General features: G+C 50.7%; 1 protein-coding gene across 2 annotated transcripts; it reads right to left on the reverse strand.

Moving 5' to 3' along the window:
- Positions 1-362: 362 nt before the first annotated feature.
- PKM (pyruvate kinase M1/2) lies at positions 363-26,223 on the reverse strand. 2 transcript variants are annotated; one of them, XM_068554926.1, is made up of 11 exons: positions 26,096-26,223; positions 14,933-15,114; positions 14,273-14,364; positions 11,259-11,390; positions 10,603-10,789; positions 9,596-9,866; positions 8,105-8,255; positions 7,551-7,703; positions 3,755-3,921; positions 1,825-2,006; positions 363-1,108 (listed from the first exon to the last, which is right to left on the reverse strand). In XM_068554926.1, exons 2-11 carry the CDS (start codon positions 15,084-15,086, stop codon positions 1,002-1,004), a joined length of 1,596 nt encoding a protein of 531 aa, XP_068411027.1. In that variant the 5' UTR covers positions 15,087-15,114; positions 26,096-26,223; the 3' UTR covers positions 363-1,001. The 2 variants fall into 2 exon arrangements, with proteins under 2 accessions (XP_068411027.1, XP_068411037.1); XM_068554936.1 differs by lacking the exons at positions 3,755-3,921; positions 26,096-26,223 and adding an exon at positions 4,303-4,469.
- Between the last annotated feature and the right edge of the window lie 487 nt (positions 26,224-26,710).

The raw sequence follows: 26,710 nt of genomic DNA on the forward strand, positions 1-26,710 counted from the left end.
CTGCAGGAAGACCTAAGGGGGAGGGGCAGGACAAGGGCCACTTCACCCCTGGTTTACCCATGAGCAGGAGGGAGGGGGCCTTGTTGCTGCCTTCTCCAATTTTTGGTCCAAATAAGCTGTTAAAATTTCCCCAGCTGCAGGAGCTTTTAGACCCCAGGGTGCTGAAAAGGGTAACCTGTATTCTCAAGACAGTCAGCCACTGCTTCCCCAGCACCTCTGCACCCCAGGGGACAGGACGGCAAGTGGCCTGAGTTGTTACACAGGAGTACTCACCAGGAGCCACAGGGCTCTTGCCATTTTCACCCTACTCGGAGGGCAGGGTTCAACCACCCACCCCCCCATCAGAAAAGAGAGGAAACAGGTGCTTCAGCTGTTGTTTATTGACATACAGGTAGGCTCTATAGCAACAGGCCTGGAGGCGGCTGCAGTAGTGGGGGAAATGGAAGGTGGAGGGCGGAGTGTTTGTCTGCAGCAACAGTCGAGTGGAGTGAAGGAACAGAAGTGCACAACAAGGTGGGAGTGAGGGAGGCTGAGGGGGCTGGAGAAGCAAGCAAGGGCCAGGGCCAGAGTCTGCTTAAACTGGAACCTCTGCCCCATGCCCTAAGGCCCCTACTCTTAGCCGGCTATCTCCTGATCCCACGCCAGGGCTGGGAGTTCTCTGGGTATCCATTTTCTACAGGAACTGAATCGAGTACACAAAGGAAGAGAAGCAGGAGCTGTTGCCCTCTGTGTGAAGCTCTGGGGCCTCCAGTCCTGCCTGCACCACTCCTCCGTCCCTTGCTTGGATGGGGCCACATGATGGGTGGCCCAGCTCTGAACTACCCCACCAAAGCAGGGTCTTAAAAACAGCCGTGTTTCACAGAGGCGTTAATCTTCTTCCCTGGCGTCCCAGCCCAGTGCCACACCACAGCCCCAAGTGAGCACTACAAGCATTGCTGGCCTAATGGATGGGATGGGGAAGGGGAATGGGACAGGGACTGAAGGAGGGGCTCCGGGGCCCGTCACGGCACAGGAACTACACGCATGGTGTTGGTGAAGCCAGAACCAGGGCGCCACCCGGTCAGCACAATGACCACATCTCCCTTCTTGAAGAAGCCTCGGGCCTTGCCTGGAGGAAGAGAAGAGGGGCTGGTGAGTGAAGAATCAAGCCAAGAAGGTATGCACCTGGGAGACTGCCCCACAGTCGGGGGAAGCTAAGCAGGGCTGACGGGCCTTTACTTCCTTACACCACAAGGTGGCGCTAGCCTCACAGCCCAGGCAAAGGGGATGAGGGAAGCCTTGATACATCCGTATGGCTCAGATGGCAGAGTTGGCAGGGACCTTTGGACATCATTCATTTTCTACTCCAGAGGGTGGAGAGCCCAGCCCAAGGTCACAGCTAGCTGCTTCCTCTCATCACATGACATCCTACTCTTATACTGGGACAAAGGCCATATGAATACATAATTTGTACGTGTGCTGGCTCCAAGTGTAGGAGCTCTGGCTAATTTTATGAAAAACCTCAATAATGAGCAGATGCCAAAGAATGGACAACCCCAATTATCCAGGGTTTGGATAATCTGCTTTGGATCCCAGACTGGAAGAGAGTGAGGAGAGAACCTGGGGTGCTCAGCCCCACAACTCAAAGGCCCCTCTTCCCTCCTGGGCTCGGCCCAGGACTCCAGGGAATGGGATGAAGGATTCAGAGAACATTCCCCGTGAGGACAGCTAGGGCTCTTGCACCCAAAGGCCAACATGTTCCCCTTTCTATAGGGTCTCAGAGAGACCTGTGCTCAGGCACCTTCTCCACCCCTCCACCTCTAGCCCTTGCTCCCAGCCACGCACCAACATTCATGGCCAAGTTCACCCGGAGGTCCACGTCCTCAGCCCAGGCCTCCTGCACTGGGTCCTTACACACCACAGGGAAGACGCCACGGTACAGGTGGGCCTGGCGAGCTGTCTGATGATTCCGGGTCACAGCAATGATGGGAGCCCGGGGGCGATATCTGGACACCTGATGTGCAGACCTGAGATGGGGGACAAGCAGACAAGACTGTTAAACAGTGTCCCAGGAAGCTCCTCAGGGCCTTCAGCAGCAACTCACCCTGTAATCCAACTCCCTATGCAAGCCTGAGGCTCTCTGGCCATTTCAACATCTGCTCCCCAAGACTGGGGCAGCTCATCATCCTGTATCTTCCACAGCACATAATTCTTCTTCATAGCTATGCTACCCATCTGGCCTACCCACCTCCCAAAAGGCCAGGGCCTCAGGATCATGCTGACCCAGCAAGATCAGTTTCCCCCACTTACCCCACACGGCCCGTACTTGGCAGCAGCTACAAGCCAAGCAACATGGGAATAGCACCTGACTCTTGACATTTGCAAGAAAACAGGAGCAGAGCCCACCAGTCCCCCTTGGAATCTACAACGCAAGTCTTCCCTATTGCTGTGCCCTCTCCTGACTCCACGTGACCCCCCGGGTCCCTGAAACAGTCCCAGCAACTGGGCTGTAGAGCCCCACAGTCAAACCTGAGTATCTAAGTGAGGCTTAGAAATATAGGTGCTACCCAGGAGGCAAGACCAGGGGATGGGAGTGTCAGTGGGGGAGGCTCTGCCTGTGAAGTCTCCTCTGGAGGGGAGGGGACCCCTGTAGAGCCCCAGCGCCAGGTGCTTCCTCCAGCACTGCCACTGTACACGTGTGGCTGCAGATGTGCCTCGGGAGGTGGAGGGGCCTGCAGGGGGAACTGGGGCCTGGAAGGCAAGCTATGAGGACACTCAACAGGTGTCAGGGAAACTTGAGCCATGTCACAGCAGAGGGCGCCCTGTGTTAAGGCCTGGCCTCCATACAAGGCTTTCAGAGGGCAGCAAGTGCTAAAGTCAGGACTTGCTGAGAGTGAAATCCCAGAAGCCTGGAGCTAAAAATAGCCAAGTAGCAAAGGCTGGACTTTTTCACAAAGGTCAACCCAAATGGTGGGAGCTTTTCATCCTGAGCCCTCTGCTGAGGGAATCTGCACACGTCGTGTGTCCTGGTCCTAAAGGCAGTCCCACCTGCTGCTGCTTGGTGCGTGGGGGGCTGCCTGTCTGCTCCTCTCCACCCGCCTCCTCGAGGAAACCCTAGCTGCCCTGTGGAGGAGGAGCACACCCCGGATCCAGGGAGGGAAGGATGACAGCCCGGTGATCTGGAAGGGACCCCGAGCCTGAGGCCAAGCAGAGGGCTTAGCCTGGCTGCACGGCCCAAGTGCCAGCAACACACCACGGTGACCTTTTCTGGGCGGCACCCACTTGTCTTTGGGACTCAAAGACTGACGGGTCGGGTGCACCAACCAAATAGCATGTCAGCAAACAGTGCTAATTTTCCACACTGAACTTTTTAAAGAGCACACAGCAACTAGAATAAGCAAAACTGGTTATCCTTTACTTTTTGAGAAAAACAGCTTTCAAATATCAACCATTTGTCATCAGTCTACCTGTCTATGTAATTAAGTCTCTAGTTCATTGTGAGGGTATAAACTTGCTTTGGACCCAAATGGTCTGACACGCCTACGAGTGCTGCCTGGGATCCTGTCCTTCAGGCCCAGGGCAGGGGCTCTGCTCGCTCCCAGAGCCTGGCCAGGGGGCCAGGGGAGCTCCGTCCCTGCAGGGTCCCGGGCACAGGCTGAGAGGTCTTACCTTCGCTTGGTGCCATCTGAGCACCATTTAGTGCACTGCTCCCAGGAACCCCAAGGAAAGGTGCCGCCGAGCTGGGCGTTCCCAGGGAGCCGCTGCCACCTCCTACCTGCCAGACTTGGTGAGGACGATTATGGCCCCACTGCAGCACTTGAAGGACGCCTCCACGGCACCCACGGCGGCGGCTTCGGTGGGGTCACTGGTAATGGGCGACAGGCGGCGGAGCTCCTCAAATAATTGCAAATGGTAGATGGCAGCCTCTGCCTCACGGGCAATCTAGGGAGGGGCAACATCGTTCCAGAGGGACGAGAGGGGGACAGAGCTTTGTCAGAGCCGTGCCACACGGGAGAGGGAGGGGAAGAGTCGCACAGACAGCTGGTGAGAAGCGTGTCCCTGGGAGCAGAGGCCAAGGAGAGCCCAGTCGCTGGAGGTTCTGAGCTAAGCGAGATCAAGACTCGCAGGAACCAGCCCTTCACCAGGCGCCTGTGACGTCGCTATGCCTGCTGAGCTGAGGGACCCTGCGGCCCTGGCCTGCCCTGACTCCCTGGCTGGCTTCCTGCAGGTGAGAGGAGAGGTGCTGAGTGCGGGCCCCAGGCGCAGGGCTGGGCCCTGGCTGTCTTCTAGAGCGGCTGGAGTTACCTGCCCTCGGGGCCCTACCTGCCAGACTCCGTCAGAACTATCAAAGCTGCCGCTAAACACTTATAAGAAGCCTCCACGCTGCCCATGGCCATGGCTTCCATGAGGTCTGTGGAGTGACGTGAGGCTCGCGCAAGTTCTTCAAACAGCTTGAGGTGGAACATGGCTGCCTCAGCCTCACGAGCTATCTGTAAGGTTTAGGGGGAGGGGAGGCAAGGAAGAGGGGAAGGTACCTTAGGTTAATTGGCTAAGTCTGTCCTTCAGGCAGATGCAAAGAGGCAGGGTGATGAAAGCCCGCTTAGGGATGTGTGCAGGACTTCAAACATCAACTGCTACTGCTTCCCCTCCAACCGAGGGGAAACGGATTCTTCCGTTCTGGAAGGATCTATTGATTTTGGAAGGACTTTCTGATTGGCGGTGGAGGGAGACAATATGGTGGCAGGCTCTAGTGCCTAGGCATGGAAACATGCAGAGGCTGGGCCCCCGGGGCTCCCGGGCCTACACAGCTCCCTGGCAGGACTTGACCACGCTGCCTCATGACACAGCTCACAGGAAGGAACAGGCCTCCCTCCTCACATGGCTGTCTGGTGGTTACTACCAGGCTTCATGCCTGGCCTCCATGCACACGTGGAGTGCTTGCTTGGCTTCAGACACAGGGATGCTACCAGCCTGTCCAATGGCATGCCGTGCAAGCACACTGAGCAGTGCTGGAAAACTGAGGTCAGGCAAAGCCAAGGTCACGCGGCTTGACCGCGTTTCTAAGCAGGCAGGTGGCAAATTGGCGAGTTTTGAGGTCAGGCAGAACAGCCATGTGAAGAGACAGGTGCCTGTGGAAACACGCAGGTAAGTTTAACAAGACATTTGATTAAGTCAAATGATTAAAACACCCATGAGAAAGCCACTGAGTTATTTACAGACCACCTGCTCAGATAACACCAAGAATTAGAAAGAAAATTTAAGCTTTAGAGGGTTATAATGCAATTACCAGCATCTTAGAGAATGATGGGTGAGGAAAGAATCAGTAATGCCACCTCATTAATTTGACAGGATAAGAAGATGAGTGGCAGAATTTGCTAGGTTAAAGGTTTTCTTCCTGCAAGAATGGAATGCATGCAGCCCAAAAGGACAGGAAACGTGAACAGGAAAGAGAACCATACCTGGTACTGCCTAGCCCTTAGTTAAGGGACATCAACTGCATCAGTGAGATAAAGGAGAAAGCAGTGGACAGGTAAGAGGGGAAGCTGTTGGCCAGTGTTAACTGGTGACATGGACAGGAGAGGCCTGTACCACCTGGCCCAGACCCCATAACTTATCTCCTGAGCAGTGCCATGCAATCCCAGTCTTGCAGTTCTAAGGTGTCTGTCTGTTCAAAGGAAAGATTGGGGTATGGAAAAACAGACATGGGTTCAGAGCCCAGAGTCTGGTTCTTAGACTGTGACCCCAGTACAGGCCCCACATGGATACCTGTCTTGATCTCTTGCTAGACAAAGTACCATGTTGCAGGAGAGAACATTGGCTTCGGAGTCAGCAGATCTGGGTCCAAACTCAAGCCCTATTACCATGTACCCTCATCTATAAAATGGGGTGACATCTATCTCACTGAGGTTATGGAGATTACGTCAATCTACACAAGGACTTAACAGACATTTAATAATAGTAGTGAAATTTAACGCTAAGGCTATAATTAAACATATCCCATCTAATTCATTTAATAAGGCCTTGAGAGGTTAAATTTGGTAGAGACATGAAAGTCCCTACAGTCTATGTGGTTTCATAGTTCCATAAATCAGGTCAAGGTCACTCTCGCATCTCAGAGGCCATGGGGCCACACAACTAAGCAAGGCAGTTATAGAGAAGGGATGTTGTGTGGAGACCGATAAACATAATGGCAGCCACTCTAGAGGGGAGAGGTTCAAGGTCCACTGTCCCCCAGGAGAGAGGGAGCACTCACCACCGGGGCAGTTGTGAGAATGACCATGAGCTCAGAGTGCATGAGCATCTGTGACAGCAATCATGTCACACACAGAGGGTGGCATATCAGCCAGGAAACACAGCTGTCCCAGGGACAGGGATTGGTCTCTACCAATTTCATAATGGGCAAATCCACCCAGGGTGCCAAGGACAGACCAGAAGACATCTGTAGTCAAGATGTCTTGTTTCATCCCTGAAAAAGTATTTAATATAACTCTCATGTCTTCTCTGGAAGCCATCTAAGCCTAATAATCACATAGAAAATGAAGGAGGAAAGGACGATTATCTAGTCCAGATGTTCTTTTTGGAGGATTGTTTTAAATTTCGGGAAATGCAGGGGAGGGGCTGTCACACAAAGGGCTTGGGGTCCTTTGTTGGCTGGAAAGCGAATAGGAAGGTTAAAGAAACACCGTTTCAGGGTAGGAGGCAAGTTCACTGAGCTATACATTATCAACAACGACCTAGGACTGTTGTGAAAGTTCATTTGCAACACTCGTTTTCCCAGGCCTGATGACCCATCCCTGTGTTAACTCTTCAGTAAGCTCTAGAGCAGGAGCAGCCAGGCTGTGGGACATGGCAGAGCAGGAGACCCTTGAAAAGCTAGCTCCCACAGGAGAAAGAGTGGCCTCCAGGGCTCCTCCAGACGCTCTCACCCCAGGGCCAGGCGGGATCAGCCAGCCTTGAACCTGTTTCTATTTGTGGGCCTGTCACCCATCACTTAAACCCCACTTTTTAGTCTAGGGCGAGTGCAACAGCTCAGCAAAGCAGGCGCTGCTGCAGGCACCATGCAAGGCCAGCCTGCAGCCAAGTCAGTGCAGGCCACAGCCTGCAGTGCAGGCCCAGAGGCCCCCATCAGGGAGGCACCTGGCTGGGGACAGGTGGGGAATCAAATTGGAAGCCAAACAGGACAGCTGGGAGCAGGAGCCCTTGGCCTTTTCCAGAACAGGGCAGAGGTACTCAGGTCCTCTAGGCTGTCCAGAGGAAGAGGTACACATATCCCAGTACTTGAGCCAAGGGAAGGATTCACAATCCTGCAGACAGGAGTGAACTGTGCTACGGCTGATGAAGGAGGCCACCTCCAGAACAGAAGGAACTAGGAGACTGGTGTGGGCAGGAAGGCAGAACAGAAAAAAAAACAAGACACCTCCACGCCCCCAGCACACACCTCCTCACTCTGCTTGTGACTTGGAGGGTAATAAAAGATCGTGGGCGCAGAAGCCTAAAAGGTGTCGCTCTGTGCCAGAGCTCGCCTCCATCCCAGCCCCAGCCAGGGCGATGGGCAGGCCCCGAGAACTCACCAGGTGTTGCATGCGCACAGCTTCCAGCGGGTAGTCCCCTTTGGCCGTCTCTCCAGACAGCATGATGCAGTCGGCTCCGTCCAAGACTGCATTGGCCACGTCACTGCCCTCAGCCCGGGTGGGGCGAGGCTTCTTGATCATGCTCTCCAGCATCTGGGAGGGGACAGGGTATTCGTGAGACGTGGCCTGGGCTGTCTTCAGAGACAAACTGACCCCCTGGATCGTGTGTATATGCAGAGTACAGCTTTGTGTAGGTGCATGGGGGCAGGGGAGGGGTGGTGGGGTAGGGGGAGGGGGTGTGTGTGTGTGTGTGTGTGTGTGTGTGTGTGTGTGTGTGTGTGTGTGTGTGTGTGTGTGTGTGTGTGTGTGTGTGTGTGTGTGTGTGTGTGTGTGTGTGTGTGTGTGTGTGTGTGTGTGTGTGTGTGTGTGTGTGTGTGTGTGTGTGTGTGTGTGTGTCCATCCGTCTGTGACATGGGGCAGGGTCCATGGGAAGAGACCGGGTAGCCTCCAAAGCTTTCCTGTGCAAGGATGCAAACTCGGGAAGAGGCACATACCTGCGTGGCACAGATGACAGGCTTCCCAGCTCGGTTGCACCGCCCAATCATCATCTTCTGAGCAAGAAAGACCTTCTCTGCAGGAATCTCAATGCCTAGATCACCACGCGCCACCATGATCCCATCACTGGCTTCCAGGATCTCATCAAACCTGACAGGGAAGTTGGAAAGAGAGAGAGGTTATATGGAACAGGGGCCACAAGTAAGGTGACGCAAAGGAAGTTTTCCTGGGATTCTCTGACTTAGCCGTCCTTGCACCAGGACAACTACCCACGACGTCATCATGGATGCATGGAGGTGGTGGGGTGTTCCAGCTACTTCAGTCCCCCAAAGGGGGCCAACAGTTCTGCTAGTTGGGCTTCTTTGGCAGCAGTATGGACACATCACTGGGGGAAAGGGGAGGGGACGAGGTCTCCTCCAAAGTCCCATGGGCTCATTTCCTCTCCATCTGCATCTTATGAGGCCCCTCTTAAGGTGTCTCTTTACCATCTTCATTCCAGTCAGCACTTCCAAGGAAGAAAGGGAACCCAAGGCGGCTGACTGCTCCTGACACAAAGGTCCATGGCCTCTCCCAGCCAAGGACACTTGAGGGCTGCTCCTTCAGGGGGCCCCCTCCAACTTGCTGAAGGCATGAGAATATGGCTTTGCCTGGCCTGGAGCCAAGGTCAGCAAACACCCATGGCTTATCATGGGATGGCAGAGGGAGGACCCCAAATTTCCCGGAACAAAGGACATCGACACAAAGCTAAGGATGGAAAGGTCACAACAGGATGACTGCTCCTCCCACTCTTCCCAAGCACACACCTAATCCCCACAAGTAGGTGTGGGGTGTCAGCAGCGCTGGGTTCTAGTAGGGAACCAAAGAGGAACAGATGTCACCCAGCTGGCCTTACTCATACGGCCCTACCTGGTGAGCACTAGGGAGGTGGTGGACCTGCACTGGGACAATGTGGACCTGGAGGAGGATGGCATTCTTTCCCCTCAGAAGCAGATACCATGCCAGAGCTGGCCTGATCACCAAGCCGGCTGCTTTCTACGGCAAGACAAGGAGGCCACACGCTTCCGTGTCAACACCAGGCCCTGAGCTTCCACAGGGCTCCCAAGGGAGGTAGTCCCTTCCTGAGAGCCTGCTGTCTCTTCCCCCTTGGTAGTCCCCAATTCCAGCAAACACAGGCAGTGTCAGGAGTGCAGCACAATGGCTCCTGAGCCTGGGAGCAGTGACCCTGTCCTCTCCAATGCTGGTCCCTGGGCTTGTGGAACAACGTCAAGAAGCTGGCACCCCAATCACCTGGGAAGCTTTTTTTTTTTTTTTTCCTTGAAATACCAATGCCTTCCACTCCCCCTCGTAGGATATTCTGATTCAGTGGGTCTGAGATAAGCTTGAGAGTCTCATTCTGATGGGCAGGTAGAAAAGTATTCACAGGATATATCGTGCTCTTCAGAGAGCTGGGCTGGGGCTGAAGGAGGCAAGGGACAGTCGGGTGGACTTACCTCCGAACTCCCTCGTGATTCTCGATTTTGCTGATTATCTTGATGTTCTTTCCTTTCTCTCCCAGGACCTTCCTGACTTCATGGACATCAGATGCCTTGCGGATGAAAGACGCGAACACCATATCCACATCCTGCTCTACCCCAAACTTCAGATCCTGGATGTCCTTTTCTGAGACGGCAGGCAGGTCCACAGCAGCCCCGGGTAGGTTCACACCCTTCTTGCTGCCCAAGGAGCCACCATTCTCCACCTCCGTCACCAGGAAGTCAGGACCTGTGTGCAATGGAGTAGGTACAAGAGGCAGAGCCACAGGGGCAAAAGTGTCCTCACCAGGAAGCAGGCTCTCCCCAGTACAGAGAACTGGGAAATAGCACATGGTGGGTGCTGGAGCCACACTGCCAGGGTTCACATCCCAACTCCACTAACTGTGTAACCGTGGGCAAGTCAATTAACCGCTCTGTGCCTCAGGTAAAAAGGGATAATAATATCTACTTATAAGGTGGTTTTAAAATTCAAACAAATTATCATGTAAGATGCTCAGAATAGTGCCTGGCACTTAAATGTTAGCTCTCATTCCCAGGCACACTGGAGTCCTCTACGTATCCTACTGAGGGGACGGAGGAGGGAAGCAGAAAGCCTAAAGTAGTGAGGATGAGTAAAATAGAAATCTCGGGAATTCTCTGGCGGTCCAGTGGTTAGGACTCCACGCTTTCACGGCAGACAACCCAGGTTCGATCCCTGGTTGGGGAACTAAGATCCCACAAGCTGCACTGCAAAGCCAAAAAAAAAAAAGAAAGAAAAGAAGAAACCTTCTCATCTCCTCCCCAAGAGTACAATTAAGTTGGAGTGAAATCTGTTTTTGAGGTTAGGAGTTTATTATGAAAGGAATTTCTGAGAATATAGAGACTCAATCTCGCTGCCAGCCAAATAAGCCAGCTATCTTCTGCCAGAGAAACTTAGAGACAGGAGTTGGTTTTAGACAATTAGTGCCTGACTCCCGCGTACGTACCTTTCTGCTTCACCTGCAGAGAAATAAGGCCGTCATCCACGTAGATCTTGCTGCCCACATCCACCACCTTGCAGATGTTCTTGTAGTCCAGCCACAGGGTGTTCTCGTCACACTTTTCCATGTAGGCGTTATCCAGGGTGATCTTGAGTGCAGCTCCCTTCTTCAGCTCCACCTCGGCGGTGCCGCTCTGCAGACAAGACAGTAAACCACAAGTCCAAAGAAGCCGGGCCCTCCTAGCGGGAGAAGACAAGCTCTTTCCTCCAGGGAACAAGGAGCAAATCTCAGCTGCAAATAACAATAAAGCCTTTTCCTTTGGAAAGAAATAATCAGACTGTCTAACTTAGTATACTTCAAGGAAATAACCCAAGAGAAACCTAGAATGTTTGTTATACTATTTAATGATAGGGGAAAAGAGACAAAGAAATTGCTCCCCCAAGTTAGAGAGACTTGGAAGTAGGTTTGGAGGGTAAAAGAGGTTCCTTCCTGGTATTGTTTCTTAGTGAAGTAGATCAAATCAAGACTTCTTACAGTGGTGGATAAAACTCTCATTTATAGACCTAAACTCTGAGAAACGTGGCTTCCGGCCGGGACAGACTGCTGAGGATGTCTCTGGGGTTCCCCTGCGCCTTCCTCCAGCTTCTCCCCAGGATACTCACGCCCTTGATGAGCCCCGTTCGGATCTCAGGTCCTTTAGTGTCCAGGGCCACAGCCACTGGCCGGTAGAGAATGGGGTCGGAAGCAAAGCTTTCCGTGGCTTCACGCACATTCTTGATGGTCTCTTTGTGGTACTGGGGGAAAGGAGGGGAGATGATAAGCGTCCTCCCACACACTAGGATCTAGGACCGGCACTGAAGCTAATCACTCAGGAAAGAGCTGTGGGTGTTCTAGAACTCCGCCTCCAGCGTATACCCTCACGCTGCCCACTCCCCGAGCATCCTCTACCGGCTTACGTCAACCTCCTTGGCCTCTACCCACTTGTACCACAGCCCTCACCCACTCTTAAGGGCAAATCTTAGGAACTTTGGAATATTTACGTTTTGGTGGCAAGACATGTCAACATAAAAGAGGTTTGTCTCCTTTTTCCCCCTCTAGGATTCATCAAATACCCTCAGGAAATAAAGCAGACGACTGGGGTCAAAAACCTAGGACTTGTATCAGGATAATACTGATCTGGCCATCTATGTCAGACTGATAGATTTGGTAATTCTGAGCTTTTCACTCTACTGATTACAACTGCAATTCAAACTCAGTTATTTACTTAAGCTAACAGTGGCCCAAGCTAAATAACTCACTGCTAAGGTCATGCAGGCCTGGTTCTGACAATCACTTCCTGCAGTCTGATTAGAAACGAAAGTGGAACAGGGAGAGGTGGGAATACACCTTTCTCTGAACTAAGTGACCTTTGCCATTTCTCACTTGCAACAAATCCTGGTTTCAATCTCGTCTCTGAAGCCCTTTCTCTCTTTCCATTTGCCATTCCTGTTTGACTAAAAAGGGGCTCAGAGCCAAGATGTCAAAAGATCTTCGTGCTATCAATATGGCATTGCTAGTAACAGAGGCTCCCAACTCAGCACTTTGTGGGCCTCGTCCTTCAACCACCTCTGTCCAGGAGAGCAGCACCTGAGAACAGGAGGTGGGAAGGGAGGGGTAACGCGTTCCAACTGTCAGCGCTGTCCTTGTGCAAGGTTCTAAGTGTATGTTCCTTAAAAGGCGGTATTTTCTGGCCGACATGGCATTATAGAACCACACATTCAGTAAGAACACATCTTGCCCACAAGAACTGCCAAAAGTGGGGGCTAGAGACACTGTGGCAAAGCTGTCAAAAGATCAGATGCAACAACAACAAAACCAAAAGATCAGATGCAGACGTGTGGATGTGGATGTCCCTCTGTCAGCGTGAGGGAGAAAAAGCAATTCCAACGCTCTGCTTAGAAGAGTATTTAAAATTGTCAAGAGCTGGAAAAGCATGTCCCAGCCGCTCATCAAACTAAGACTGTTTACAGTATATAATTAACATTAGAACAATTTCAGATCAGTTTCCAAAACCCTGATCCAGGGGACCACACAATTTTATCCTGGTCAAAAACCTCAAATTAAACCCACAAGAGGGGCTTGGGTGTTTTGTTTTGTTTTGTTTTTTAATCCCAACTCTAATCTGGGAAGACGAGTTAAAGCACAGATAATGTCCAAATGCCTCTTGTAGTTTAAAAAAACCAAAATCTCTGAGCCAGCCCCGCTCCGGCAGGGGCAGATACCACTCGCCCTTGCCATTTCAGAGCTGTGGGGTATTATTTTACTGGATGGAAGAGGCCATAAAGCCTAGTTAAAGGTCAACTTCTTAAAATCTATTTCTGCTACTCCCCCTGCACACAGGAGACCCTGGCACAGGCCAGCAGTAGGGATCAGTTGTGAACTGACCTTCAGTGATGCCTTTAGTTCTCTCTTCGGACTAAGCTAACACTTGCAGGAATGCCTAGTGACTCCTGCCGAGGACGCCCTGCCTTTGGAAAATTACAGAATGCCATCCATGGATGTCTTAACCTGCCCAGGGTGCCTGCTGAGCACAGTTCCTCTAAACTTGGTCAGGCCCCCGTGACATTTGGAGGTCGGACACCTGCCAGGCCATAGACTGTTTATGGAACATGGGTTAGAAAACCTATAATGAAGATTCTCATGTTTCCAGAAAGGAGGAATTCACCTCTTAGACTGCACTTCCTGAGGCTTTATTTTTAGCTGAAGCTGAACACCAACTTCCAAATGCCAGAGGGCAACCCCTCACCTCCTGACCTTACAGGGTAGCATTTTCTTTATCCTGAACAGGAAATACAGAGGTCAAGAGGAGGGAAAGTTTGCCTCACCCATTCCTCCTCTATTAATACCAGGATGAAATCCCATGGCCTGTGGTTGAACCTGAAGGTTAGGCACTCTCCCTCAGGCAGGTCCCACACTCCTCAAAATGAGTCTGTTCTGATCTTGGGAACAGAAGCATGAACAGAGCAATTCCCAATAGCTGCCACCTGGTCCCTGGGTAAGGTCCAATGGGTCAGGTCAGCTCATCAACAGCCCCAGCACTAAGACACTCCTACCAGACTGTTGGGGAAGTATGCTGACTTTATTTTAATGTACCAAAACCCCCAGGAAGGGACAGGCTGGGAACACAATGCTGATTAAGTAGGGTATTATATGCCAGATAGTGTTAGTGCATTAGACCCAGTCTTCACTTGCAATAATGAAAACCCTTCTCCTGGACCTGCCCAGTTTATCTTGCGTCTAAACTAGGCCAGAATAACCTGCAGGGTAACTTACTGGTTCGTCACTGCAGTTATGAGCTGTTACAGAAACCCTGGGGCAGGAGTGTCAAGCTCCATGGCTTAGAGGAGTTTCCAGGAGAACCCTGCACACTTTCCTCGGTGAGGGCTAATGGAGCACAGGTGTTGGGGAGAACCAGGGCCAATTACAAAGGAGGTCTTCTTTGCTTGAGGAGACCTGGCCACTTGAGATGGCAGGAGACGGGGAAAAGAAAGTAGGGATGGGCTGGTGAAGACAATCTTCCCATTGGCTGTAAAACCCACGCTTTCTTGCTCAGTCCACCGTGGCTAAATGAATACGACAACCCCACCCCGTTTCCTACAAGCTGCCCCAGTGGCCAATCTATCCAGCCGAGGCGCACCTCATGAGTTCCATGAGAAAAGTTCAAACGAGCCACGTTCATTCCAGACTTAATCATCTCCTTCAGCGTCTCCACTGATCGGGAAGCTGGGCCTAGTAAAAAAAAAAAAAGTTTTAAAGTGATTAAGTGTTAATTATCCAAAGGAGGAATAACACTTTAAGTTTGCTTCAATTTAAAGAACTCTTGATAATTTTTTCCCCCAAATAACTCAAAATTCTTTCAAAAGCATACACATGACTATTACTGTGCTGGCCCACTTTCTTGATTTAGAAGGACACATCCCCCATTTCCTTCAAATTCTACAGGCTCCATCTAATGAGGAAAGCCTAGATAAGTCTTGGCCAGCCCTCTATACTCTCCCTGAAACCCAGCCAGATGTCCAACTACAGAATTCTGGTTGTACAGAGCATGTCAAAAAGATCCTTCCTAGGTCTCTGAGATGCTCTGCTAAGGAAGATACCCTCTAAATTTTACCTTTAGCAGAACGCATAAAGCATAAGAATTCTTTATTGCAAACTCCTCTGACCAGTTCTCATAAGAATCTCTGTAGCATCTTGCTCAGCACCCAGGTCTGCCACATTTATTTAGTCCTTTCAGGAGAGGAAAGGTCACTGTCTCAGGAAGCCCATGTTTCGGGGGGAGGGGGCACCCCCCACTCACCAATGGTGCAGATGATGCCGGTGTTCCGGGCCGTGATGGGCGGCGAGTCAATGTCCAGGCGGCACATGTGCTCCAGGAATGTGTCAGCCATGGCCGCGTGCAGCTGCTGGGTCTGAATGAAGGCAGTCCCGGCATCACTATGGGGCTTCGACATGGCTTCTGAGGTCTTGGGTCCAGGGGAGCTGGAGAGAGAGTGATCAGTTTGAGAAGCCTGAGGCGGCTATAATATACAGCTTGGCACAGGAAGCTGTTTCCTGCTTACACATTAACTCAACAAGCACCGTTTGTTCAGAAGCCACAGGGAGCCCCGCCACGCTCTGGCTGTGTGGGTGCTCCTCAAGTCAGGCCACGGGCTCACGTTATTCTGAGCAAGTGGAAAAGACCTCAAAGAACAAGTCAAAACCACATACCCAACACATATACGGCCCAGGCATCCACTGTAAGGCGTGTAGGCACGCCTCCCTTACACTGGGCTAGTATCTACCTCAACAGCTTCCCTGCTAATCCTATAAAAATAACATCATTTTACAAGCACTGAAGGAGCTTCCTCAAAAGGAAGTTGCAACCAATCTTCCAGGGATATAAAAACTCACCCCTAGTTTAGTACCTTGGTGAATCTAGATTTTTGTATGAAAAGCTGTCTCAAAGCTACAAACATCTGCCGTGGGAAGGGGCACCCACACTGCCTCTTAACAATCCCCACCCAAACCCAAAGTGACTTTCCTGGTCATAGAGACAACCACTATCCAGGCAGTCCTCCTAGTTCTGGAGTTCTAGGTTTTCACTAACCCACAGGACCACGTAAGTCCATTACTCAATTCATCCTAGGCTAGAGAGTAGGCCCCAGCCCATTGACAAGCAATAAAAACCAGTCCCTGCACAGGAAGCAAAGTTCACCAGAACCCTGAATGCAAAATCTTTCATCCCAGGAATCTGTACCTAAAAACTACATATGGTACTTTTGGTCAGAAGGACTTTAGGACGTGCAAAGCAATTTGCATCAAACCAAGGATAACCATAACGGTACTAGTCTGGTTCTAAAATTATTACAATTACATTAATAGGAGAGTTGCACCATGAAGAAATTATTAACGCTTGTCAAATCCTTCCAGCTGATCTTCTAATGCACCACCCAATTCCCTTTCTAAGTCTGACAAGTACACCACTCGCAGTGACAAAGACCATCTGTTCCAGGTAATTAATCAGCCCAGGTCACAATCCTGACCAGGGGCACAACTGCCCCCGACCTTTGCTTTTCTTCATTACTGACTTTACAACTAAACTCACTCAGCCGGTTAGTTAGCTGATTACAGACAGAGACTTGAGAAGCTTCCAGGCAGTGTTTCAAGAACCATCAGGGAAGGATGTGAGCCAGAAGCTTGACATGCTTCATCAGAATGCCATTCCTTTCCTCAAGTTTTCAGACCAAGGGTTACTCCTTCTCAAATCCTTCATCTAAGTGCTTCAGCCCAGGCTCAGGAACAAGCCCTTCTTTCGCCCTGTCCCACCGCCTCCTAAATCTCAGGGCTCCAAATCAAGGCACCCCATACATGTAACCCTTACTCTGTCTCCTCCTCCATCCCCGACTCTGTGGCCTCTCTGGGTGGCTCGAACAAGGCATGCATCTAAACCTGTCTCTGCCACCCTCGAGAAGTCCAGAAAAGCCCAAGAAGCTTTGCGACCAGTTGTGAGTGAATTTCCTGTAAGCTATTGAAAACTGCTGGCTGCAAGTCCCCAGCTACAGAAACTAAATCTTTAAAAACGAGAAAATAAGACACCAGCTAACTATTCCACATGGCACATACACTGTTCCTTTCAGTATGTATTTCCTAACTCCCTACAACATACCAGGTACCAAAATGAAAACAACATCCTCTCCTCCGTGACCTCTTTGGTTTTGTATCCCTTAGCACCAAGTACTTGGGGGTATTCCAGTTGTTTACTGAATGATGTTTCAGAGTATCTTAATGCCTCTTTGTCAAAATCAAAGTTATACCTATGTCCCTTTCCCCAACAAATCCGAGGAACTTTTGAATTCCTGACAGCACGGCCTGGGCAGCCAGGGTCCCTTTACCTGCACTCACGGTTGAAGTAGGGTGTATATAGCTCCAGAGCACCTGGACTTAGGTGAGTCTGGCTGTTAAGGGAACACTACTGAAGAGATGGTGCCCAGTGGCACACCAAGGCAACTGGGACACACAGGCCTTGCTGTGGCCTCCAGGCGAAGGGAGTCATCCAGTCCGAGGACCGTACTGTGATCTCAACGAGTGGGTTGAAGTAACTAACCCGACTCTTCTTAAAAATCATCAGTTGGATCTTCTCTAGACCTGAGACATTAGGGTCTCTTTGCAAAGACCCAGCTGGGGCCACTGATTATTGTGTCACACCTTGTGTTCTCTGGCCTTGGGCTTCCGGTGACATAATGCTCTTTTTTTGGCTCAGGGTGGCTCCTTGGTCCCACTTGCAAAGACTGCTCGGAGCTGAGAAAGGCTTGCCCTGCAGAACTGTACAAGGATTAAGGTAAAAGCTGAGTGCACCTAAAGCTCTTTGGGGTAATGGAAAAAGTACCTTAAGAAAGTACCTTAAGTACTATCCAGGTAGTAGTAGGTAGTGGCTGTTCCTAGAGATTCAGCTATGTTATAAATGAAAACACAGAAGCCACCCAAGAAAATACCAAGAAACTGATAACAGAAAATTCGCAGGTAAGACCGTTCTTAATGGCTCCTTTGCGATGCTTTATCCCCTCCCCTAACACCCCAAAGATTGCCTTCCTTTAAAGTCTCTTTAAACCTTGGTTTACTAACATTTCACTATTCTATACAAGAACCTGGTCCCTCTCTCTTTTCTTTGGGGGGGCGGGAAGGGGCAATAAATTAAACATACATAACAGGACTGTAAGGATATCTAACAAAATATTATCAACATGTTATCTGGGTGGTAGGATTACAGCAAATTGCAAATTTCTTTCTTCTCCTTACTAAAAAATTTACTGATACTAAACACTTTAATAATAAGAAAAATTACAAATGTACCTCTTCCGAACATGATATATTTAAAAGCATCCTGGTAAAAGTGTTGGAATTAAAACAAATGTGAAGCTCCCCGTTCCATTATTCAACTGCTGCTCTAGGCACTTCAGGAATATTCTAAACACAGCAGAGGTGGGATATTGCATCTTAGGCCCTAGATCACGAATGCACTGCAGGATAGTTTCACTGACCTAAGAAGGTCAACCTTGGGAATTCCCTGGTGGTCCAGTGATTACGACTTGGCACTTTCACTGTTGGGGCCTCGGTTCAATCCCTGGTTGGGGAACTAAGATCCTGCAAGCCACATAGCACAGCCAAAAAAAAAAAGTCAACCTTGATCTATTCAGAATCTCAAAGTGCAAAAAAAAAAAAGTTAATATGGTCCATAGGACAATTCTGTGCCAAAAAACCTGTTAGTCACATGCCCAAATCCAACAAAATTCTTTTCCTGTTTAGTCTGTCCTCAAGCATCAGAGCAAAATCTTTGTGACAAGGATATTCTGGTACAGAAGGGCTGCCTCAAGGACAGGAGATGCTATTAGCAGATAACAATTATACTGGGCTCAAACACTAACCCTATTTCACCATCTCAAATTAAATCTGAAGTCTGCAAGCTCTGATCTTTTGCTTACCCAGATTACTAGGTACAAGTGAAATTTTGTTTGAGTGCATTTGCACACCAGCAATCCAAAAAAGCTGGCTTGTCAGCAAGTCCGTCCATATTCCTACAAGATCTCACCACGTCCTTAAAGCCCTCTACCAAACTAGGGACTTCATGTCTCACGCCCAGGTCACCAACTGGTTTTCTATCCCCTCAGGCTCTGCCCCGGAGCCTCCCTTGCAGGGAGGGTTAGGGCTCACCTGCCCAATGAGCTTCTTCTCCAGAGCACAAGCTGCCCATCCTACCTAAAACACACTCTGGACTCTCCCCCAGCCCCTGGACAGCAGCCTCAGCGGTGGTTTCTCAGGCCGGGCCTCTGGGAAGAGCTGCCCTCCCGCAGGCTGGCTGTCTGCACAGTGTCCGCCAGCAGACGCGGCCAGCTCATGCCAGTCTGACTCACTACAGCACCCTCCTCTGCGGGAGGCACAGACATGCAGAGGCAACCTCCAGCCAGCCATGGAAGCCCAGCGTAGCCACTGATGGCGGCAAATGCTGTGCCCAGGTATGGGAGCCTTTATTCTTGAGCCTGAGCTCCTGCTGTAGGACCTTCCTCAGAGCCATTTCTCCTCTGTGAGAAACGAGACACCATCAGAGGCCTTAGTGTGTGGGGGCCGAAAGGACGGAGCAGGCACGGTCACAGCTCAGCTCCAGGGGCCCCTACTCCCACCTTGCCTTTCTCAAGTGGCTCCTGGCTCTTTAAAGCTATAGTTTTGTTTATGCCAGACACAATTCTTTGGTCACTCTTCAGAAACCACAGGGTGAAAATCATAAAAGAAAAAATACCCAACACCACTTAGTGTCCGTACTGTTGGCAGGTTGTTCTGGCAAAGAATCACGCTTCACTCCACCAATTCTAGCTTTCACAAAAGCCCGCATCATTCTGCCCTAGTAAACCAGCCTGGCCTATGAGCCCGCATCTGCATAAAATCTTTAACCAGCCAGGGCTCCCTGCACCAATTTTTGCTCTGATGCCAATCTCACCATACAGACTAACTCAATAATGATGGCACCTAGTACCTATGATTGTGTTTCTCGCTCTGACATCAATTTGCTACCTACACCTCTTAAGTCTCCAAGCCAGCATGAAGGTCTGATTCCCAAATCTTCAGAACACCAACATCCATTAGAAAGTTTGCATCACAACGTGTTGGACAAGGCATTCAGGCCAGCCTGCTCTCTAGGAGCTCTGTTCCTAGATGATGGAGCAGAAAAATGTAATTCCCAAGACTGGCCCTAATCTGACTACGGTAGCAACAAGATCAAAATGGGTGCTGGACCAGCCACGGAACCTAATAAGGTCTGAAGTGAATGGCTGTTCATCCTCATATACAGTTAGACTAATGACAACAGTGTATTTGCATATGGAGTGGGGCGAGGACAAGCAGTTTTTAGCTAAGAGATGGGAGTTATATCAAGTCCATTCTACCCTCAGCAGGCCCCATAACAGAAAGCAAAGTCTGGTGTCACCAGGTTACACAAAGCAAAATGAACCCACCTGTAGGTTCAAGTAAAATTCCCTTCTCTTTTATTCAGGGCTAGAACTAAGTGACAAACATTATAAGCAGGCGCCCAAGGTCCTATTTCAAATCTGAGTGTGCAATAGGGCACAAAAGCTGATACTAAATGAGCCTACCCCCAAAAGGACCACTCAACTCCAGGGCAGGAAGTCCCGACAGAGAAACCTCTACCATCTCAGATGCCGAGGATTTGATAGCAGATGCTCGGAGAAGAGAACTGGTTCAGTCTGAAGGAGGAAGTTTAGATGAACCTTTTGCTGCGCTGTGGTCCTTACTAGGCTTAAGATTATGAGGCAATGCTTCAGGGCATGATATTTACACTCTGGAAGCAGCAAGGAACCTGGGACACTAATTTAGGGCCTTTGCAAGTCACGTACAACACCAGGATGGGTGATGGCCTCAGCAAAGGGAGGCACTGGCCCAGCATTTAAAGGAGGAGCTGCCCTGCATCGCAGCTGCAGGGAGAAGAAGGGGGGAATGAAAGGAGGAAGGGCAGTGCCAGCTCTCCCAGAGCGCTGACCTAGTTAGTATACCTGGTCTTCCTGCAGTAACCATCATAGGTTTGCTTCTATTTTGTTTTGTTTTGAACTAAAGAAAGAAATATTAACATCTGTATTTCTACCACCCAGAACTGACCATTAATATTTATCCAGGGAATTCCCTGGCAGTCCAGTGGTTAGCACTCTGCACTTTCACTGCCGAGGGCCTGGGTTCAATCCCTAGTGGGGGAACTAAGATCCCGCAAGCTGTGCAGTGCGGCCAAACAAGCTGTGAAGTGCGGCCAAAAGTTAAAAAAAAAAATCCAGATTTTCTTTAGACTTAAAAAAAAAATTTATCATTATATACAGGTCATTTTCCCTCCATTCCCAGGTCCCTCCAACCCTTCCACATCCCATCATGAACTTTGATAGCCAACCAGTGTCATGAATTCTGTATCCTTCTAGTTCGTTTAAGGGTGTCTGTATCCATACTGAACCCTATGATATTGCTGTCTTCTAAAGTACCCTAAGTAATATACTGTAAGGCATCATCAAACAACTTGCTTTTCCAGCACATTTAAGATCTATCCAGTTGGTACACAGATCTAGTTAATTCATTTGAACTGCTATACTAGTCCAGTGCATGACTAGACCATTTATTTATGTATTCCCTTACCGGCTGGTCATTTCCCCATTAAACCCAATTTTTCCTCATTAATCAATACTATAACAACTCTCCTAGTACATGTCTCCTTGTGCAGGTGTGAGCTTCTATATCCAGAGATCAATTCCTGGGCCACAGGGTATGTTTATTTCCTATTTTACTAAATAGTGCTGAATTGCTCTCCAAAGTGGTTATATCCACTTACAACCAACCAGTAAAGTGATTTCTTGCCTTCCCACACCTTTTGCAACACTTGATACTGTCAGACTCTTAAAATGTTTGCCCATCTGATGGGTAACATGTGTTAACCTGCTCTCTAATGTAATAACAAAAGAGGGATATCAGGTGTCAGGATAGTTTTGTTTACCAAGTCTTTATTTCCCTGGCTCAACTAGATCAAAACTCCAGCACTCCTCCAAAATGTGTGTGCGACTTTGTCTCATATACCATGACTGACTCAGCTGAGTAATTATTTTGCACTCATCACCTGAAATAGGGGTGATACCAGTTGTCTAAAGTTAAATAAATGTTATCCGTTGGTTGATTAAATGTTTGGAAGGGCTGGGACTCCTTTCAGAGAATTTCTTTGTTTTTTTTTGAACTGCATCAGCTGAGCTGGTCCATACTCTGAAATGCTATGACCAGCAACCTCTCTGCCCTATCATATCTGGTCTTGGCATCTCCCCCACTAAAGCCCTTATCTGACCTCCAAACACAGCTTGCTGGCGTCAGGAAAGAGAGGCTTACAGTTCCCCAGGAGTTTTGCCTATAGAAAGAACTGGGGGGAGGTGAGTCGCAGAGGCCACCAGAAGTACTGCAGGCTGGCTCTCCCTCCTACGTGCAGACCAGCACAAACCAATGAAGGAAAAACGGCTGCAAGGGCGGGGCTGCACCACTTGGTGGCCCTGCCAACCTCCCCCTCCTAAGCTGAGCAGTAATAGCAGGAGGCCAAAAGGTAGAGCAGAGGCTGCCTGACCACCCACCCTGGCTCACCTTCCCAAAACAGCTTCTTTAACAAAGCCCCAAATAATCAGCCTATTCATTTATCTAGTCTAAGGCTGGCTTGTGGTTAAAGAAGAAAAAAAAAAAAGGAAGTTCCCAGAAGTATGGTAGTATTACGAATGGTCTTCACTGGGAATTCCCTGGCGGTCCAGGGACTCGGCAGTGAACGTGCCGAGGGCGCAAAGCCCCACACCCACCCCCACAAAAAAAAAAAAGAATGGTCTTCATTTCGTTCTATTCCTATCTGTATCAGAATTGATGCTTAAAGTGATGACTCAAGGTCCTGTAAGACCGTTCACGAAATAAATCACATATTTCACAAGATCCTCAACAAGGCTGCAAGAAAACTCTGCTCCCATGGACAACTCAGTCTTGCGGTGTACCAGTTAACTGGGGTTTGACTGTGGATATTTTGAATGATTCAGAAATAAAGAATGTCAAATGAGTCATTTCCCCCTACCTTCACCTCAGTCTTAGCTCTTATCCAAAGTAACACACCCTGGCGTGCCTTCATAAAAGCTGAAGAAAAATAAAAACCCCTGTAGTGCAAGTTTGTAATCAAGAGTTGCATTTTTTTTCTACCTTCCTGCTCTCAACCATTTCCTTATTTCTTCCACTGCCTCAACATTAATAAACAGCTTTAAGAAATAAAATGGCTTTTCCTGTGACCCCACATTAATGTCACAATACTCAAAGCACAGAAGCACCTCCCGTAAGGTGCTAGCTCTGTCTGGAGTAACAGCTACCAAACTTGCCAAATCACTGGGGCTGCAATTCTTAAAGACCCAATAATGCTCTTGGCTAAACTGTGAATTCAACACTAAAATTATTTACTTCTAATGCAGTGCTTAAAGTGAGAGCAGCTGCCCTAGACAGAAGACTAATGTCCATATATTTAGGCTCAAGTCCAGTAACTCAGAAATGAGTTCAAGGACATTCTTTAAGTCATCGTTATTCATGTCCACTACAACCCGTATTCCCAAAATGGCTACCATGCCCACTGCACAAGGCTCAGGAATATAGGTGTGCAGACTATCACCTGGGCATGAGGCTCTGCCATGCTGCACCTAAGCGCAGTACAGAGAGCCTGGGGACTTCCATCAACCATTTGTCACTTAGTTGAGACACTTTTAACTGGGGGAAATGCATGCTTCATTATTTGACTCACTGAAAGGGGAGAGGGGACCTTTTAAGCAGGCGAAGACCACAATGCAGTTTCCCCACTCACCCAATGAAGAGAGTTCTCTTAAAAGCAGATAAATTCAAATGTTGAGTCATCTTCCCCAAAGCCTCCCCCACCTACACACACAGACCTGGTGATGGGTTACATACTCTTCCTCTCAGAACAGCCCACTGAATTCCCAACAGCATCCTCAGGCAACCTGAGGGCGAATTATTTGCTAACAATGCTGCAGTCCTGACCTAGGCCCTCCTCTCTACCCCAGGGAGTGGCCACACCCTCATTACGGCCAACAAGGAGCTACTGGCCTTTGCCTCTAATCCTAACCTCACACTTACCAGCTGGCTGAGCAAATCCCAGAACCCTACCTGGAGTGGGTGGGAATGGAACAGGTGAAGATTTCAGTCTTTGGGGTTCCAAGTTTGTTTCTACTCTTGTAGCCAAACACCAAACGCTGCAAATCATCCCCCTCCTGCCTTCCTCTGTCTAGAGGACCAAAGAGCCCCTGTGGCAAGTGGAGAGTTGAAGAGTAACATTATTAGTTACTCTGTAAACACTGTACCAGGATCCCAGAGGGGACTGGTTTCCAGGAGACGTCTGCTATTTAGAGAGCCTGATTCCCAAAGATTAACTATGAGTATGTGTTTGGGGATGGCAGACAAAAGAGGAGCCCTTGCGCTCAATTACGGTTTAAGTAATTGCGCTCAGTGACCAAAAGAATACATTTGGAGGCATCTCACCTGAGGTTAGACACTGCACTGAGTATTCAACATATATTCATGTAGGTGTGTATATATCGACCAATCCTTTCAACAATCAAGAGGAAAAATGTTACAAGTTACACATGGGAAACTGAGGTCCAGAGGCTGAACTCCCACCATTACTCATATCAGTACGTTAATGAGTTAAACCTGATCTATAAAAAGCCTGTTTCCAACCTCCCAATGCCTCTGTCAATCATGCCCGGACCTCAACTATCAGGCTGATTTGTGCAGAGGAGGATCAGTGTCCGGGGCTTCAAGGACACAGATAAGAAGCCAAGGGATGCCTTTCCATTACTGGGTCTTTAAATAACCTTCAGACTGGAAGGTGCTTTCCTGCTTCTTCAAACCCAGTGTGAGGCCTCCTCCCCTCAACCCCCAGCAGGAAGTGTGTACCTTCCTCACAGCACTTACCACTGATAACTTTCATGTTCTTTCCCTAATTAGACGGTGAGTTCCGTGGGCCATAACCCTTTTAGCCATCCTGGTGTCCACGCCGCTCCCCAAAACAGCTCTTTACACATGAGTTTTTATTGAGTGAATGCAGGCACGTGGCACCAAGCTCGACGTATTCTACTCTCCCCATAACCTGCTCCCACCCCAACCCGTGGCCTCTGCGCTCTACAATCGGGCGCATCTGTTAAGTAACGTGAAGCAGAGGCGGGGAGGCAGGTGAGTGTTTCGAACGCAAGGAGGCCTCTGAGCAGCATGCGGAGGCTTGTCGGGCCAGAGATGGTGCTTGGCCCGTAACGGGCCCGAAGGTCAGTGGTCCTCGATCCCGCGGGGCGGGGCGCGACAGGACGGGTCCCGGGCCGCTACGTGCAGCCCCGCCTTGGCGGGATGGAGCCCAGTAACCTCCTAGGAGCAAGAGCAGCCCTGCGGCCGCCCCATCGTATTCGAGGCGGCACAAAACAGGAACGCGCCACAGGGCAGCCACCCTTTCTTCCTCTGCAGCGGGGAAGACCAAGAGTTACGTAACCCTCCAGCTGCGCCCCGGGCCGCCGCTGCAACTCCCGGCCGCACGCGAGCCAGCCCGCCCATCCGCAGACCACTGCACTTCGGGCGGTGACGCCGGGACGCGGGCCCGGGGCTGCAGGAGAGCCCGAGACTGGGGAACTCTGATGGAGAAGGGGACAGGACTGAGATGGGAGACCGAGGGGCGGGGGCGGGAGAGCAGGCGGACGTGACCAGAACAGAGGGGGAGGGGCGAGGACGCGGGTGGCGAGAAGGAGGCTGCAAAGAAGAGGGGTGCGGTGGAGCGAACGTGACCAGAGAGGAGCGGGAGGGGCGGGAGCCAGGGCATGAATGGGGGTAGGTACGAGGAGGGGACAGAATCCGAATGGAGGAGGGACGGGGGAGCGGAGCTAAAGAAGGAGTTTCAAGGAGAGGTTACAAAGAAAGCATCAGAATGAGAGGAACACGGACAGGATGAAGACGAGAAGCGAGTATTAAGGGTGAAGGGGAGGAGGCGAGCGTGGGAGCAGAGTGGGGAGGGGGGAGGGAGACTGAGGGAGGAAAGGATCAAATTAGGAGAGAATAAGGGGAGGAAGACGAGGATGGGACCAGACAGAAGAGGGAGGTAAAGGGAGGGGAGGATGGGACCAGAATGGGGGTGGGGGAAGGTCAGAGATTGGGGAAGGAAAGGGGCTGGCTGACCCATCTGCCTTCGGAAGAAGCAGGAGCTGGGGGCTCTGAAGAGGAGGCCCTAGGCGCGAGCAGCCTTTCTCGTCTCTTCAGACCCCAACCGGGTGAATCCAAGATGCCACGGATCCTGCGCCACACTGAGTGCGCAGGCGGGCCAGGATTCCGCACTGGCAGGGGGGACGGAGCCCCGGTGGGGACGGATGGCCCAGTCTCTCCCCAAGCTCACCTCCGACGTCGTCCGGCTCGGGATGCGCTGCTACAGCAGAGAGGTCCGAAGACTCGCAACGCGTTGCTCCAGTGCGGGGATCAGCTACCTCGGCCTCAAGGTTATGCCAGCTAAAGGGCCGCCGCAATCCCTCCGCCGCCCCGCCCCCCCACCCAATCCTGGCTCCCAGCTCTCGGGGCCCCGCCCCTCTGCGTCCTCGCCGGGCACAGTCACCTTCAGTAGGAGTGCTGCGGGGGCGGAACGGGCGGGCAGGTTGCCCTTTGGAGGAGGACTACATTCCGTGGCGGAAGGACACGTTACATAAAAATCGCAGCAGTGACGTCCACAGCGCCCAATGGGGAAGCTGCGAGGCAGCAGGACCCGCCCCCGGAGCTCCGGGGACCTGCCCCCCCAGCCCCCGCGGCGCCCGGGCCACCTGTTGCCGCCAATTTGGAAAGCTGGACCAGGGCTCTTCTCTTGACCCTTGGCCCAGGCCGCCCCAGCTGAGCTGCCCTGGCGTACCCAGATGATGCCTAGATTTATGGGTCCCCAGGCAGCATTCCCCCAGCCCTGCCCTGCGACTCCCCGCCTCCCCCCGCCCGGGTGCCCGCCCCACTGCACACCCCGGAGACTGAG

The sequence above is a fragment of the Eschrichtius robustus genome, chromosome 1, assembly GCF_028021215.1.
Source record: "Eschrichtius robustus isolate mEscRob2 chromosome 1, mEscRob2.pri, whole genome shotgun sequence".
Lineage (NCBI taxonomy): Eukaryota > Metazoa > Chordata > Mammalia > Artiodactyla > Eschrichtiidae > Eschrichtius > Eschrichtius robustus.

Coding starts and splice junctions, on each gene's coding strand:
- PKM (XM_068554926.1), bottom strand. CDS start 15,086: ATGTCGAAGCCCCATAGTGATGCCGGGACTGCCTTCATTCAGACCCAG. Junction 11,391..14,272: donor TTTCTCATGGAACTCATGAG/GTGCGCCTCGGC, acceptor CCTTTCCCCCAG/TACCACAAAGAGACCATCAA. Junction 8,256..9,595: donor AATCACGAGGGAGTTCGGAG/GTAAGTCCACCC, acceptor CTTCCCTGTCAG/GTTTGATGAGATCCTGGAAG.